Below are 18,652 nucleotides of genomic sequence, written 5' to 3' on the forward strand. Positions count from 1 at the left end.
TCTTCTATTACAATGGGATAGTGTATCGTGAGTTCCTGCCTTATGGTTGTAGAAATACTACCTGGAAGTTATGAACCGTTTACGTGAAGAGATTTGAAGAAAGTGACCAGAATTGTGGCAAAACCATTCGTGGACATCGCATCAAGATAACATTCCTGCTCACACCTCAATACTTGTTTATGAATTTTTGCCTCAGCCACTGTATTCACCAGACACCAACCCTTGCAACTTCTTTCTATTCCTGAGGCTGAAGCGAACCATGAAAGAACATCATTTTTCCACCACTGATGAGATAAGCAGAATCACTGAAGGAACTGGATACCATAACAAAAAGTGAGTTCCAGAAATGCTTCCAAGACTGGAAAAAGCGCTGGCACAAGTGTATCATATCTGAGGCAGATTACTCTTCAGGGAACAAAATTGATGTTGATGAATAAATAAAGAATCTTTAAGAAAAAAATTCCTGCTACTTTTCGATCACACTTCGTACATTAGTGGATATATAAATGATTAGGGTTGCGATTCTCTGTGAGAGCAAGAATGGCCACCAGAGTGCATAAGTGTTGTTCATGTTTAGTGTTGTTACCAGGCCTAGTAGGGTATGTACAGAGCATGAACAGTCAGATGATGTGTGGTCACTGTGATGGAAATGGAGATGCTGTGCAGTAATGTGAGACAGTGTTATCAGCACTTGCACATGTTGATTGGGTTCTCATTATGGGTCTCCATTTGCCCAGCTGGTCACATTTTTGAGGCATTATGATGTGACAGTGGCAAGGTGTTGGATTGCATGGTAATGTGGGGACAGTTATACTTCAAGTCAAGGCACCGGTCAAAATGTCTGACCATCACAAGGTACGACTGCCACATTGTGCGACAAGCACAAACTAACTACTTCACATCTGCACATTTCATCCAACTAATGGACTCCCTGCAACATTCCATATCATCCTGCACTGTTGGTCAGAACTAGCAGCAGGCGGCCTAAGGAATTACACTCCCATGCAGTCTGTCATTACCACAACATAAACAGCTGAGTTTGGAGTGGTGTCGTGACAAGGAAGCATGGACTGCTGGTGAATGGTTCCACACTGTGTTCAGTGATGAACTTTGATCCTACACTATCCAGGATGATAATTGTTATAAGTACATCAGCAACCTGGAAAGGGGTCCTATTCTTCCAATGTTTTCGAGACGACAATGATGTTACTCCTGGCATCACAATGTAAGGAGCCATCAAGTATGATTTCAGGTCATAGCTGGGAGTATCTGAGGGAACTCTGATGGCACAACAGTATGTCACACACAGATAGCATCCTCATGTCTTCTCTCTCGTGTAACACTACCATGACAACCCTTTTCAACAGGACAATGCTCGTCCACACATGGCACATGTCTCTATGAATTGTCTGCATGATGAGGTACTCCCACAACACATGTTGCCTCAGGAGAGAATACAACAGCTTTATGGTGCCATTCTGACCTGAATCAGTTCATGCATGCTGACCAGAAGGATCAGTGGGATTTTTACTGCCAAGTTCTTTGTAAATTTGACTCAGTTTTGTAATCACTGCAATAACATCACATATCCTCTCGAGCTGTGAAGTTGTTGTATTTTTTTTTTTTTTTTGCCCCCCTCCTGTGTGCCTCATATTTTTTGTCAGGCAGTGTGTTTCATTGTTGTTCAGTGTGTTTCACTGTTGTTCAACATATTTCAGCTGGCTGGTTACATTTCTTGAAATCAAAGACTAGCACAGATGTCTACGAAAACTTTCCAATAACAGTTAACAACTAGAAATAGCAGAAGGCAGGAATATTGAATATATAGAATTACTACAGATTTCTAAGTCTGTCTGTCATTCAACACTATGAAAACTGAAAATATGAAAACTAGAAACAAAAATGTTATTGCAGCTAAAAACATGCACCCTTCAGTTACTGGTTTCACATTTCAGCTCATGCTACTCCAATCAAGCAACTCTTGGCACATAACTCATTTCTTCTCATAAACAGAGGAAACAGAAGCTGTTACTTAATGGCTTTTTTTTTTGCATTGCTTCCGCATTTAGATAAAAATTTCATATTTATGCCACATATAAAAACTTTAAAGAAGTCTTGACAAACAAAAGGAGTTCTGGGAACAGAAGGAGTAATTTAGTATGCTGCATTATTAAAATGGACAAAAAGCAATCAATTGGTTTTCCTTCTCCTCGGAGAAGACCTTTTTACGAAATTTCAGTCACCAACTTTCTCTTCCGAATGCGAAAATATTTTGTTGAGCCCAACCTACATAGGTAGGAATGATCATCAAAATAAAATAAGAGAAATCAGAACTCGAATAGAAAGGTTTAGGTGTTCGTTTTTCCCGCTCGCTGTTCGGAAGTGGAATAGTAGAGAGATAGTATGATTGTGGTTCGATGAAGCCTCTGCCAAGCACTTAAATGTGAATTGCAGAGTAGTCATGTAGAAGTAGAATCTAAATGACATGCAGCTGTCTTTCAATGTTTGCACAATTAGTGAAGACATAAACATCAAATTCCTGGAACTGACAGTAGATAGGAAGCTGTTGTGGAAGGCACAAATTCGTGATCTCTTGCATGAGTTGAACCTCATGATTACAAGGGCAGTCACGTTCAGCAACTATTATGCCACTAACAAATGTTTACTTATGTACTTTAAATTTCTTGATGCCATGTGAGGTAGTATTTTGGGGCAACTTCATTCAGGCACAAGTAATTGTTTTAGCTCAAAAACTAGCTACATGAAGCTTTACTCCGTGAACTTTATGTACTCCTATATTTGACAAGGAGAGTTCTCTTTGCACTGACATTTTAAACACATGTACCAACTAACGAAATTTGTGCTTGAAAGCACGAACTTATTAAAAAGGAACTGCAACAGCCATTCAGGGAATATAAGATAGAGAAAGTGAAGTACTTCCAAAATAGGAGAAGAGTATTGGTGACTGACTTCAAGTAAACAAACTGAAATTGAACTCTTCACTGGCAAGCTCATTTGATTAGGACAAGAAAAAGGGGAACTGCTTTTAATTACATATTTGTTTCAGCAATGTGGGCAGCACTCACCATGAAGTGTGATGAGAATTCATTTTAGTTTTTCAGCTGCTGCTTGTGAGCATTCAGTGATAGAATAATGTGCAAACACATGTAGCAATCAGTTGAAGTGATTGTGTCAAATATTGGTGTGAATATAACTCTGGAATGAGCAATTTTTTTAATGGTAGTGGTCACTGTGTCAAAAATTAACAATTCATTGCAAAGTGAGACATACATAACCTTCTTCACTGACTGTCCTGTAAATTACTACTTGAACTGTTAAGTACAGAGTTTGTGCAAAAAGTAATGAGACTGAGCTTGTGAATCAAAATTTATTGCAAATGTTGATACAACCACTTAGTACTTTTCAATGTGTGACCCTTGAGAGTCAACAACCTGCTGCATGCGAGCTTTCCGCACTTCAAACACTTCCACGCACACTGAGTCCAGGATGGCCTTCGAAGCCCTTGTCATGGTGGCTTGGACCTCCTCCAGAGTCCCATGACTGTTTCCTTTCTGGGAAGTTTTTAGTTCGGGGAACAAAAAGTCTGGTGGGGCCACATCGGGACTGTAGGGGGACTGGGGAATTGTTGGAATCCGTTTCTTGGCCACGTAGCTGGCCACCATGAAGCAGGTATGACTTGGCGTGTTCTCATGATGCACCATTGACAGTTTGGCCTTGTGGCACAAACTCGTGATGAACCACACGCCTCACATCGCAAAACACAGTCAGCATGGCTTTAACCTTCAATTTGCTCATGTGAGCCTTTTTTGGACATGGGGGAAGCTGCGGTGTGCGCTTTATCTCTGGGTTGAACTGAAACACCCAGGTTTTGCCTCCAGTGATAACGTTATCTAAAAATTCCAGATCAGCTTCAAGGCTCTGGAGATTGTCTTGACAGGTGTCCACATGTGCTTGCTATTGAGCGTCTGACAAAATCTTTGGAACCATCTTGGGGGAGGTCTTGTGTGCACTGTCATTTTAACAAGTCTGAGGTCAACTGCTATCATCCTGACACTCATCCGATGGTCAGTGTTCAATAAAACGAGCACACGGAGGGCTGTTTTCAGCAGTTTAGTTGGTTGACGGGCGTCCGGAGTGGTCATCATTAACGCTGTCCCAGCACTCTTTAAAAAAAAAACTTTTCGTCCACCTGATAACCTGGGCTTTTGACAGGCAATTGTCGCCATAGGCTTGCCGACACATATCCAACATTTCTGTACCCCATTTTCATAGTTTCATACAAAACTTGACGGTGTAACGTTGCTTGATTGTTTGCTGCATGTTGCGCCACGACTGCTGACTTTGAGATGCGTCCACTCAATGCATGTTGCTGTCAAGACAAGAGCCTGCAGGCGACTGGCACGCTGCACGTTTTCAGCCAGACGTCCCCCACCACCAATCCCTCCGGGCGAGCACGCACTGCGAAGTACAGTTGTGTCAGCAAAAAACCAGTCTTATTACTTTTATACAAACCCTGTAATTATAGCATAGCTGCTTCACATGACATCATGTGCATTGACTTCGCACCCTCATGACCAAACTTATCATTTTGTGATCTAACTTAGACATCTGTCTATCCTACAGATCAACCTTCATTCCATAAAAGTAGTAAAGACAAATACCAAAACTTTAGTACATGTGGTAGTTTAAGGCAGTCTCTAACAGAACCCTGAATAATCTATGAAGAAGGTCAAATACTTTCAATTTCAGTTCTCGAACTAGAGCTCCTTTTTTCTCTCCTCTCATTGATTACCCAAAAGGATCCTTTCATTCACTACACAAAACTGATGGGTGTCAATTTACATGTTGCAGGGAAAAAGTGCCCTAGGTGTCCCTGCTTTGCTTATAGACTTAGGCCATCTTGTTCTGTTCCATACAGGAATACTTTGTCCAATTAATGCTTTTGATTGAAATGATTATTATTTATTTTTACTTCCCAAATGAGTGTGGCTGGACACAGCAACTCCGTCCTCCCAAATGAGGTCAGTGCCTTAACAGCTGTACTGCCACATTTGGTCCCGATTGTATAATGTTCCTTGGTTTACACACAGTTTGTTTCAGGAAACTTGTAATATAAAGCATAGTTTGTTTTTTTTTCTTGACTGTCGCACACACTAATGACACCCACTGATGACTGTTGACTGTTTCTGGTAACTTTTAGTATGAAATATAGTAGTGCTCTTCATTGCTGCACATACTAAGGACACCCATTGATGACTTCTGGACTGTGAAGATGCTGCTGTGCTCCTGAAATCAACTGCAGATTCCGTTACCACCATATTAAACTATGCTATTCAGTCCTCCTGTAAAACTGAGTCAGCAGATAATACTATCACACATTTTACATCTTGACATACTTTCCTTGTGAAAGCAGTAAGTAATGATAATTTATTGAAATGTGACAAGGTGTTTCAGCTATTCCCTTTCATTGCTACCCACTACTCGTAAGTTTATGATGTGTACACATTACTTATAAATAATTTTTTAGTTGCCTTTTAAACAGACATATTTTAATAATTTTTTTTTATTTCCTTTGGCAATTTATTATAAAATTTTATCCCTTGATGTAAAATGTTGTTTTGAGGGTTTTTGTTTGTTTTTTTACTGGGTAAATGTAACTCCAAACAAAGGCATGAAACTTTAACTTCTTGAGGAAACTGAAATTTTTATTGACACACATACAGCATCCGACTACCTACTCAGTGACCAGACTGAATTGAGTAACAAATTTTTCCTTCATTTCAAAGACTTACTAGTTCAAAACAGCTAATCACGAACCAACCCCCTCCCCCCCCCCCCCCCATCCACCCCTCCCCTCTATCCCGGTTTTTACATCCCAACTACATTGATGCTGACATCAATAACCAACTACAGCATAAATCCTATATTATATTTGAAATAACCCCCCATGAACCATGGACCTTGCCGTTGGTGGAGTATCTGTTGAGAGGCCAGACAAACGTGTGGTTCCTGAAGAGGAGCAGCAGCCTTTTCAGTAATTGCAGGGGAAACAGTCTGGATGATTGGCAGATCTGGCCTTGTGACACTAACCAAAATGGCCTTGCTGTGCTGGTACTGTGAATGGCTGAAAGCAAGGGGAAACTACAGCCGTAATTTTTCCCGAGGGCATTCAGCTTTACTGTATGGTTAAATGATGATGGCGTTCTCTTGGGTAAAATATTCCGGAGGTAAAATAGTCCCCCATTCGGATCCCTGGGTGGGGACTACTCAGGAGGACGTTATCAGGAGAAAGAAAACTGGCGTTTTATGGGTCGAAGCGTGGAATGTCAGATCCCTTAATCGGGCAGGTAGGTTGGAAAATTTGAAAAGGGAAATGGATAGGTTAAAGTTATATACAGTGGGAATTGTAAATTTCGGTGGCAGGAGGAACAAGACTTCTGGTCAGGTGAATACAGGGTTATAAATACAAAATCAAATTGGGGTAATACAGTATTATGGCCTCCCATCCTCCTCCTACTCCAAGCTTGTGACTCCCAGTCATGGCACAACTTGGAATTTTTCATGGCAAGTAACCTCATGAGCTATTCTTATAATCAAACTGTGAATTTCTTAATAAGATGTGCTCCAAGAAATAGGTAACTACATTACAGTATATCTGTTTAAGCTCTGCAAACCAGCCCCAATGGGCTATTCAGTATTGACGTAACATACCATTCTCCTGGACACTGTCAGTTTTCCAAACCTTCAAGCCACTAAGTCCCACTTCAGTAGCGCCTCAGCTGACACTGTGAAGCTTAGCCCACCAAATTCTAGTCTTCATTTCATGCCAAGGAAAAATCTCTGACAATAATGGGAACTGAACCCAACTCCTCTGTATTGCAGTCAGACACACTGCCCACTTAGCTACAGAGGCAGACACACTTTTGCAAATTGCCTTAAAAATAAACAAAAATTCAGGAGGCAGTATTATTGCTGTGCAGTTATCATCATCAACTTTTTCCGCCCTCTCTTGTGGCGGGGCCACACCACAGAATATTTCAAGTTGCCTGGGAAATATGCTTCCTGAAAAGATGTTCTATATGTAACTGAGTATGCCATTAATGTAGACTGGACAATCTTTACTATCACACCTGTTATCTATCTAGATCAAACATCTTTACACTTCCAAGAATTAACACTTGATAAATTTTTCTTTTAGCTTACAGTAATCTCATTTCATCTTAACTTCAAAAAATTAAATGTTGGAAAATATATGCAACTGGGATTCAGTCTCCCCCCCCCCCCCCCCAACAAATAACAAAGAATAAGAAAGACTCATAAAATATTTTGAACATCTCAGTACCAATTCAATCCTCTATATCAATGTGTTGAAAAGGGAACTTTTCTGAGACACTTTCTTTCCTGTATCTTATGTTGTTTGCATTATCCTCAAATTTATGTGGCATAATCTTGAAGCTCTTACTATTAGTTTCTCTAATAAAATTTATTACGCTCTCTTCTGTAATGAAGCACTGTAAATCGTCTGTAATCTCTGATACAATTTCCATTTTCTTTTACACACAGATTTGATACTTTATATCATCCATACTCACTACGTGTGATAACTGGGGTCAAATTTCATGTTAAAGGAAAAAGTCAATATGAATGTACTGTATTTATCATTTAAGCTAGATGAACAGCACACATTCCACTAACAATGATTCTTCAAGAGCTGAATCAGAAAACTTACTTAAAAGAATTACGGTAATTAAATTTCTTTAATATCTCTGTGTACTCCTCATTTCTTACTTAACATCATCTAACAATAATATTAGTGCCTCATGGTGTGGTAACCCAACTTCTACACCACACCCATCCACAATATATCAATGATAATACCCTTCTAACAAGCTACAGATAGAATTAAAATGTCATCTACAGCTGTAGTGTTGCTCTCCTGTACTCTTCTTAACAAAATCATAGTGGACAGTAAATTAAGAAAGGGGACCTTCTATTTCTTTCTTTTCTGTGCAATGTCCCATTAAGCCAATATTTACATCTGTAAATACAAGGACTGTCCAGAAATTAATGCACTACATTTTTTTTTCACAGCCAAAAACAATGCTACAAATGTGAAATGATACATGTGTATTGTTAGATGTCTCCTGAGTGAGCGAGCCAAATTTCCTTCACTTCCAACAGATAGTGCAGCTGCAGGAGTTTCAAAATGTCATCTGTAGGTGATGTACATTACAAGAAATGTGCTGTCACTGAATTTCCCACTACAGAGAAAGAAACTGTGGGGAATATTCCCAAACACTTGTGTAAAGTCTATGGAGCATCTGCTGTTGACAGAAGTACAGTTAGTCACTGGGCATTGAGGGTGAGGTCATCACCAGAAGGTGGTTCGGTGCACTCCATGATTTGCAGCGTTCGGGGAGACCATCCATGGCTGTCACATCTTACACAACTGACCTAGCCCCCACAGACTTCCACTTGTTTCGGCCATTAAAAGCCCTTGTTTAGCACTGGAGAAAGGCCATAGAACGGGATGGAGATTACATGGAAAAATATAATGCGTGTAGATAAAATTCCATTATTTCATGTGTGTAATTCTCATTAACTTTATTTAATAAAGAACTGTTGAAGAAAAAAAAAAGTGGTGCATTACTTTCTGGGCAACCCTCTTAGTATTCTATTAATGGTCTTGTTGTATGGAAAGTTGACCCCGATTGAAGTTTAAATGGAAGCTAGAATTTGGGTGATTCTTACATAATTAAAGATTTTATTTCAATAAATTCAGATCCCATTGGGCAGCATTGTAACACTTGTTCCTTAAATAATTTGGTAACATCACTCTGTCTGAATGGGATCTTCTGTTTGGTATCAATGGTATCTCGTCCTATTTACAAATAATACATGGAGAATAGATTCTCTATTATGTATACCCACAGGCAGCACCTCACATTCTCTTCACCTCAAAAACAACCTAGGTCTTTATGAATTGACTTAACGTTGCACTCCTGTAACAACCTGGTAAACCATCTGTAATGCTATATGATCTGATTTTTCTATAACCACTGGATTAAGTTCAGTTACAGAGAGCTCACATATCTAGAGATACTTTTAGCTGAAAATAAGGCCACACCTTGTAAAAAGATCATCTACTGACTGTTTGTGACAGTAACAGCTCAATGTGGGCCATGCCAGCCATTATAACTGTTAACACCAAACATATATTAACTCACTTCACAGTGCTGCTGTTGATTTGTGGAATAAGAAGACGTAATTTACCAAATTAACATAGATGTCATGGTTATAACAAGCCATTTCTATCAGATCGCAGACACTCATGATCTAGGTAATACACCAAGTTGCACTCTGAACAAACTAAACATTAGTTTACACATTTATTCTGTTTATCATATCCACAAAACACTTAACACTCCGATTTTCTCTCAGAATATATATCAACCACAGAGATGAGATGGAATAATAAGTAAATGGCAACCTGACATGAATCTATGTCATATGTTGGGCATTAATTGAAATCACTTTCTGTTATTATTCTGATAAAATTTACAGTCAATATCAATGAGATAGGGATACTTGATTGCTGCACTCATTTTAAATTTGTTAGTCAGCAAACTCAATGTTACCATTAATCATAATGGACCATCTGAGCACATTTATCAGCCATCACACAAGTATATGTTGCTACATGCAAGAATTTCCAATGTTCATAGACATGCATAAAAAAAAAAAAAAAACTAAACAAGATGCAACTCTGAACATTTATTTCAGCATGCACTCAGGAAATAAAAGACAAGAAGGGAAAGATGAATTTATGAACAATGTTTATAAAATATATTGTATTACATGGTCTCCCTCATAAACAAAGTTGGATGAAGGTAATCTGTTGTCTTTTGGATTTCGTAACTGTGAGATACTCAGTCCTGGAACATGAAGATCCCACAAATGCTATTTTGCCCTGCATAGTTAATACTAAAATTGGAAAGAAGGAATTCTCAGCAATGCAGTAATGGAGCTGTTTTATTACCAGGGACCACTTCACACTAATTAAAACACACACACACACACACACACACACACACACACACACACACAGAGAGAGAGAGAGAGAGAGAGAGAGAGAGAGAGAGAGAGAGACTTTTTCCAGAATGCGCAACTACTAACAAAAATGTGGAAACCAAATGTTTCAAGACAGATGTATGAACCTAATGAATTGACATCACCAAGGAATGAGAGGATTCTTTTGACTATGTATGTGCAGCTACACTTCTCAGATGATACAAATGAAGACCAGTTTATCACATTACAATCCAAGCAATTATTCATCAAGGCATTATCCAAAACCCAGTCTAACAAAAGCAAGTTAGAGAACTCCATGCTTAGTGGGGAGATGTCATCTGATGACAACTATATTGCAGAGGGTGTGAATCTACATAAACATATGCAGGTTATTTTCAGGTATACGGAGAAATGAAGAACATATCTCACCTCTAATGAATAAGAGAATGTGCAACACTGAGTTTTGACTTAATTGTTCAATCTTCCCAACACACTTTAGTATCTTACCCATAAACAAGCATGCTTCCAAAGAACACCAAGCTGCTGGAATACATCATCAGATGACCGTGCACTTGCCTGAGAATACCCATGTCAAAATGGAAAAGTTTTAACATGTGCTCAATTCTGCACAGTATTTGACAGTTGACATAGCATCAAAACAAAGCAATTAACAAAACATTTTTCTAGTAAACATTCTCTTTTGTTTTCTTTGTACCTTAAGTGCATTCTCAGAACATTGAGAAAGCTAGACTATATGAAATGCAACCTTATTTATGATATATTTGCTAGAAAGGTATGAAACAAATTTCAATGATTATATGTTGGTTATCTACAAAGGAAAGTATGAAAGTAAACACATGTGTATGAAATTTGTCATTTACTAGGCCATGAAAACTGTGTTTACACAACTAACCCTGCATTTTATTAAGATATAACCACTTAAAAGCACAGGAGCAAGCAATAACAATTTGTACTTTAAGACCTGGGAGCCACATTGGTGTCATATTTTACAATGCACTGCCAACATGCTTAAAATGATTAAAGAAGGAAATGGGCTTTAGAGCAACGTTAGAAACAATCATACTTCAAAAGCATTTCTACAAAGTAAGCGAATATGTCAGTTTAGAGAAACATGCCTGGAAAGTAAGTAACACACAAAAAAAACCTGCAAAAACATTTTAAACCAAAATTGATTAATTTATTTTTATATGAAAGGCCATTTCTTAAACTATTTTTTCTGTATAGTTTCCACCACTGTTCAGACATTTATCACAGAAAGAAACCGACTTTTCTGTGGGCTCTTCATAGGAAGATGCCGCCAGTGAAGACATCCACCTCTGAACATGTTTTTTTTTTTTTTTTTTTTTTTTTTTTTTTTTTTTTTTTTTTCTTTCTTCTTATGGAGTTCCTTCCCACACGTAAAACCATCAGTGTAGTGTGAACACTGAGAAAATTTTGGTATGCAATTCAAAACAAAAAGCACGGAATGATCAGACAAGGCATTGCGTTGATTAATGGCAACACATGTCCCCAGTCTTCTGGTGTCACTCAAAACCCTAGTCAACAATTCAGTTGAGAGCAGTCTGACCACCCGCCATACAGGTTCAATCTGACACCTTCTGACTACTGCTTGTTCTTGAAGCATGACTTTGAAAGGAGGCACTTTGACAGAGTTAATGATGCAAAAAACGGCATTCAACAGTTGCTGTCTTCACTCATGGCATCTTTCTATCAAGAGAGCATACAAAAGCTGCTTTCCCACTTCGAAAAATGTTTCAATAATGGTGTCAATTATACAGAAAAATAGTTTAAGAAATGTTCTTTCTTGTAAAAATAAATTTTGGTCTGAAATAGATGTTTCCATGAGGAGTTTCTTCTTCTTCTTCTTCTTCTTCTTCTTCTCGAAAACAGTATTTACTTTCCAGACATGCCTCATATTATGCCCTTGTTTTTTGTTTGTTAGTTTCATGTTCCATGTACCTCTTGTGCAATAAATTGTAACAAGGGGGGAACTAGTCTCTTATTCACCCTCCCCCCCTCCCCCAAAAAAGAGTATAGATTTAAGTTAGTAATTACTACTCATCACTTTTACATATTACAATCACAGAAAATCTTCTACAGAGTAAGCGTTACCAAAGAGAAACTTTTTCAATTTGTTATCAAATTTTACTCTGATGTCTGCCAGACATCTTACGTCACAGGATAAGTGCTCAAAACTTTTTGGTTGCAGCACTGTGCACCCTTTCTGTAAAGGTAACATTAATGTGGTGTAATGAATGTATTTTTTTCTTTTTGCATTGAATTATGTACACCATTGTTCCTTTTGAGCTGCAGTGGATTATTTACAACAAATTCTTTGAGAGAATAAATATACTGTGAAACAATAATTGTAACGCCTACTCCTTAAACAGATGCCTACAAGGTGACCTTGGGTACCATAAAATATTATTCGCACAGCACATTTTTTAAGCAACGAAGTCTGCCTTTCTTAAAGACGAGTTACACAGAACACTATTCTATATAACATTATTGAATGAAAATACACAAAATATACCAAATTACTGAGTAATATCTCTCCGAGATTTTCAATCATCCTAAGTTCAAATATGGCTGAACTAAATTGTTTTAGGAGTTCCAAAACGTGCTTTTTCCTATTTAAATTCTCATCAATATGAAACACCTAAGATTGATGAAGTTTCCACCCATTTATTATTTCCTCACTATGTGTTACATTTATCATTGTTGCAGTACCCCTAGATGTTATGCCCTTTTAAAACTGAGGGTTTTCACAGAAAACATGTCAGTGATACTGTTAAGAACATTGTTTACTATCTTCTCTAGCTCTTTGTATGCTTGGATTGAATAAATTACTAGTGTTACCTGCAAAAAGAAATAATTATGCTTGGTGTATATTAGATGACTGGTCATTTACATATGCGAGGAATGATATGTGGAGGGACAAAGTACAGAGTGTGTCCTTGAGCATATTTTTAATTAGACAACAGGAGATACCATACATAGATAATTTTTTCATAGACCAAGACAAATTTAATCAAATACAAACAATTCCTGTTAAGAATGGTCTGTCTGATCATGATGCACAGGTAATTACAGTGTGTGAGAGATCCCTACAGTAATGCAAACGAGTCCTAAAAAATAGTGTAATCAATTAACGATATAACAATTGCAATTTTAGGGAAAGACTGCAACAGTTACATTAGGATGTGGTGTACGGTGAACATGATGCTAATTTAAAATTTAATCAATTTCATGATACCTTTGTGAGTATATTCGAAAACAGTTTCCCTACGAAAACAGTGAAACATAATTGTAAGAAACCATCTAAAAAGCCATGACTTACTAAAGGGATAAAAATATCTTATAAACAGAAAAGGGATATATATCTTATGACTAGAAGGAGTTATAAAAACTACTGTGCTGTATAAACAAAAGTTATTAAAAAGTCCAGAAGTATGTGCATTACTTCTGACATTAGTGCCTCTGATAATAAAATTAAATCAATTTGGAATATTGTTAAAATGGAAACTGGGCAACCGAGAGCACAGGAAGACTGCATTTCTATTAAATTCAATGAAAAGTTTGTTAACAAAGATGGTGGTGGTGGTGGTGGTGGTGGTTAGTGTTTAACGTCCCGTCGACAACGAGGTCATTAGAGACAGAGCAGAAGCTCGGGTTAGGGAAGGATTGGGAAGGAAATCGGCCGTGCCCTTTCAAAGGAACCATCCCGGCATTTGTCTGAAACGATTTAGGGAAATCACGGAAAACCTAAATCGGGATGGCCGGAGACGGGATTGAACCGTCGTCCTCCCGAATGCGAGTCCAGTGTGATAACCACTGCGCCACCTCGCTCGGCGATGTTAACAAAGAGTCAGGAGTTGAAAATATTTGTAATAATTTTTTGAAGTGCTGCAGAGACAATCGGATCCAGATATTCATTAGAAAATGCAATGTTGTATATGGAAGAGGCAATAGCCATGCAAATTGATACAACTGAATTTCAACCCACCTCTCCTACTGAAATTAGGAAAATAATAAATTCGCTCAAAAATAAAAGATCGCATGGAATTGATGGCATTTCCACAACAGAGTACTTAAAGCATGTTCCTAAGAGATACATAAGATTCTCAGCCATATAAGTAGTAGCTAACCGAAACAGGGCATTTTCCCAGATAGATTGAAATATGCTATGGTTAAACCATTGTGTAAAAATAGGGGATATGTCTGATGCTAACAACTACTGCACAGTCTCACTTCTGACAGCCTTGCCCGAAATTCTTGAAAAACTAATGTATTCAAGAATAGCTTCACACATCTGTATTAATGAAGTAATAACAAAACATCAATTTGGTTTTCAGAAAGGCTTTTCAATAGAAAATGCTTTCACTGATGAAATATTAAATGCTCTGAATAAATGAACATTAGCCGTTGGGATATTGTGTGATCTCTCAAAGACTTTTGACTGTAAGAATCATGAAATTCTTCTATATGAGCTTAAGTATTGTGGTATGAGTGGGACAGTGCACAAATTGTTTAATTCACATTTAACTGGAAGAGTGCATAAGGTTGAAATCAACAGTACAGACAGTCTGCAAAAATCAGGAGAGTCCTCTAATTGGGGAGGTATCACATATGGTGTCCCACAGAGTTCAATCTTGGGTCCCTTATGAACATATGACCTTCACTATTCTGATTAAATTGGACTTTGGCACAAAAAGGGGTGAATTATGCTCCCACAAAAATCTTTGGTCATTTGCCAGCATTAAAAGTCTGACAGATGGCCAACCAGCAATTAAAAACGAATTAACAGAATTTCACAATGACAACTCCTTCTACTCAATAGATGAATTTTTAGTAGTACGGTAACTGCAAAATTCTTGTGGTTGGTGTTAACAAATTATAGGTTTCAGATTAGTGTGGTTTTCTCACAAGTTAATATAATGAGCAAGGCAGCGCAGTGTTAAAGCACTGGACACACATTTGGAGAAATGGGGTTCGAACCCCCAACCTGCCATTTCAACTTGATTTTCCATGTTTACTACCAAGCAAGGGAGAATGCTGGGATGGTTTATTTGAAAAGGCCATGGCCGACATTCTGCCCCACCCATGCCTAACTCAACCAAAGTTTCTATATGTTCTATACGCATATATAAATCAAACCAGTAATATATTTGACTAATCCTATACCACTGTGTTGAATGGTTAATGGACAAATAAGTAAATGAACAAAATAAAGTTTGAAAAGTCCAAACAGTACTAACAACTACAAACTGATGTAAACTGGCTGCATCAACCAAACGTGTAGTACCAGTTCTCGACTTTGACCTGTGATGTAACTATGTTGTGCTGTCATGTTGGAACAGAGTATTTGAAATGGATCATGCTTGAAGAGGGCATGTTCGAGTATGTAATGTCACTCTAGTGTGAAATGTTAATGTTTCTAACTTGTTTTTGTGTGATGTTACTGAGTAATTAGACTGTTTGACTGCCCTTTGGTAGGAATCATGTTGGCAGTGTGCATAGTGGCTTGTTAGTACACAGTTCACGAGCATGTCACTGTATGCCACAGTGGGTGACGACATGTTCACAACTATTTAACTCTTACAGCTGTTTAATTGCAAATTACGTAAACTGCCACATTTGTGTTGATGTTATGAGATTGAACAAAGCTGCAGTGTCTCGAATCTGGGATGAGCGTGTGGAATTCTCAGCGAGGCAACACTGGGGCATTCCATTTGGAGCTGTGCCCATGCACAGTTTACAATAAAATCTTCTTCCATTCCACACACCAATCCTCTCGATGATACTGAAACAGCAAACATTCTGAGGAGTATCCGACACTCTTCAGTGCTGAGGATGGCAAGTTTTAGCATTTTTTCCTGAGTTCTGGACTTACTGCCTCTGGCATAATACCTGAAGTGAGAGAACCATTTTGTGACTACAGTTACACAGAAGGAAAATTAAGAGTTTAACGATCGACTACCAGGTAGGTAGGCATAGAAGTGTATCAAATTAGGGAAGAAAATCAAATGGTTCCTTTTCGAAGTAACTCCTTCAGAATCTGTCTAACATAGTTTAGGGAAACAGGAAAAAACTTGTCTGGATGGCAGGCTGGGGATTTAAACCACCATCTTCCCATATGCGAGTCCACTGTCTTACTTAATGTTTTACTTTATTCAGCAAGACGTTGGAGCTATGCATTTCCACTACAACATTCAATACAGTGGAGCAGGACTAATTCAAAACTTGGCGGAGGACACCAGATTCATTATGTCCGTCAGTACTGGAAGCAAATGACAATGTGAATTACTATTGTGATTGTTGGTTCACTATTACAGAGGAGGAATAAAATACCTTAAGATGTTTGAATGTTTTCTCCGCACTGAAAGGTATTTTTGTTTTTTTGATTTTTTTTTCAGTTGGATTCTGATTTTATCCTTGTGTAGAACATGGGAACACAATCTGTTTATAAGCATGTTCGGATTTGAAAGGTTATGGATACCACATTTATGATTAATTTATGATTGTTATTGGTGTCAAAATATTTTTCCAGTTGGATGAGTATGAAAACTTTATATGGTGTTGGACTGGTATTAATAGTTACTGTGAGCTTGTGGACTGTCGGTGTATAACAGTACAGAAAGTAATATTTACAGTCAGCAATTAGTAAATATTATTGTTGCGGTCAAAAAAGTATTACATGGCATTTGCTAACAGAAGCCATTTACATACCTAAACCACGGTGAAGGCGTAAAAACGTTCTGCTTCCTGACACGTATTTGGAATTATTCAAAAGTCCAGATGATTTTTCATAGAGTATCATAGTTTTTAAAGAAACAAAGTTACTGCTCTCTTTTTCTGCTCTAAATTGCTGTAATATTTCAATTTTATTTTCTACATCACTTGAAACAAAACTGAACACAGAACCCAAAAGATGGAAGAATCTGAAAAAAATAAACATTACTTGAACTTAAAGTTAAAGCGATATCAAAAATTTGAGAGTTAGTATAGTAGAGGAAGATAAATCATTACACTACTACAGGAAATTATGTTCTCTGCATAAGGCACGTCGTAATTGGACTACTGATGTTCAGCAGATAGAGTCGGCTTTATTAAATGTACTTGTTTGCAGCACTAAAACTTTAGTCTAATGGACGTAATGTAATACGTCAATGGAAAGTAATCTTTTCTTCTCAGGTTAAAACCAAAAGGATGTTTAGGCTTACATGTTCAGGATATTTAATATAGCAACTGGTGAACTTGTTGCAAATTTTCATGAGACTTCTTACACACGTGACTAGCAACTCAAACTTTAAAGGGACAACCCATACTCATACAAATTTACGAAAAAACAACTCACTTCAGGAGCTCCTTGTAAGCAACAATATAACTGTCCATTTGAACGTCGTCATCTTCAATAAGTGAATTTTTCAAGGCATCGCGGACAATCACTAAATTGAATTTAGAATCGGCATCGCTCTTTCCTGCAGCTGCCATCGTCAATTCAAACACGAAACCGTAGGCACGGATACAATCAGCACGATAATAGAAATTTTATCTCAGTACTTCACATCTCAAGGCTACTGAATTTGAGATAAAAAGTAACCTAGCCATGCCGTAGTTTACAAACACAAGCTACTGACAAGTGACAGCTACTGACTCCGACAACGCAAAGATAATTAACTCAACACCTGCAGACATCCTGCAGAACACTACCACATGTTAAGGCCCGTCCACACGCAACGATCCGCCTGCGCAAATGTCTGCACACATTACATCTGCGCAGACAGATCGTTGCATGTAGACAAAAGATTTGCACCAATCTGAGTTGTGTGCAAACCTGGAAGTTGGAGGTTTGAGCGAAACCTCTCAAATCTGTGGATTCAAACCACATTTGTGCAGATAAGTTGGAGCCTGTGGACAGGACATCGCCGCAAATCTGGCGCGAAACAGGTGTTTGCTCAATCTAGTGTTTGTATTTGTGCGCACCGGCATTAAAATGGCTGATACTCCTGTGTTCTCGAGAGTTTGTAAGTAAATTCATTGAAATATATAGAAACCACCCATGTTTGTGGAAGATTAAAAGTAAAGGATATAGTGACAGCAGCACACAATGCTCTAATTGAAAAATTGCGGGCAGTTGACGCCTCGGCAAGCAGACAAACAGTAATAAAAAAATTAAAAAAAAAGATTCGTTGCGAACTGTTTACTGAAAAGAGTTATCCAAAGTTCAGAAATATAGAAGATCTGGTGTAGGAGTAGATCAAGTATACCAACGTTATGGTATTTTGATCTGCTTGGCTTTCTTAGTGATCAAGCAACGCCAAGACGAAGCAAGAGCACAATTGAAGATGAAATTGGAGTGTCACTGTGCGAGGAAATGGAACACGAGGTAATGTAAAACAATATATTTCACATACGTTTATCAAAAGTTTATTCAAAAGAATATATTTGTGTGCAAACGTAATAGAAAATTAACTGCTGTTATAAAAAGAAACATGAATATACTTGTCCATGTTTTACAAAACAAAGTTTATTACGA

The 18,652-nt window shown here is 37.9% G+C and overlaps 1 protein-coding gene across 1 annotated transcript in view; it reads right to left on the minus strand.

The window, feature by feature from the left end:
- The window catches only part of LOC126299283 (ceramide-1-phosphate transfer protein), a 30,212-nt gene extending 12,409 nt beyond the window's left edge, over nt 1-17,803 (minus strand). Inside the window, exons 1-2 of the mRNA XM_049991067.1 lie at nt 17,471-17,803; nt 16,843-17,054 (exon numbers count right to left, since the gene is read on the minus strand). Coding sequence (XP_049847024.1) covers nt 16,843-17,054; nt 17,471-17,607 — 349 coding nt within the window. The 5' untranslated portion in view covers nt 17,608-17,803. The remainder of the gene's footprint in view (nt 1-16,842; nt 17,055-17,470) is intronic.
- Between the last annotated feature and the right edge of the window lie 849 nt (nt 17,804-18,652).

Source organism: Schistocerca gregaria, chromosome X (assembly GCF_023897955.1).
Source record: "Schistocerca gregaria isolate iqSchGreg1 chromosome X, iqSchGreg1.2, whole genome shotgun sequence".
Lineage (NCBI taxonomy): Eukaryota > Metazoa > Arthropoda > Insecta > Orthoptera > Acrididae > Schistocerca > Schistocerca gregaria.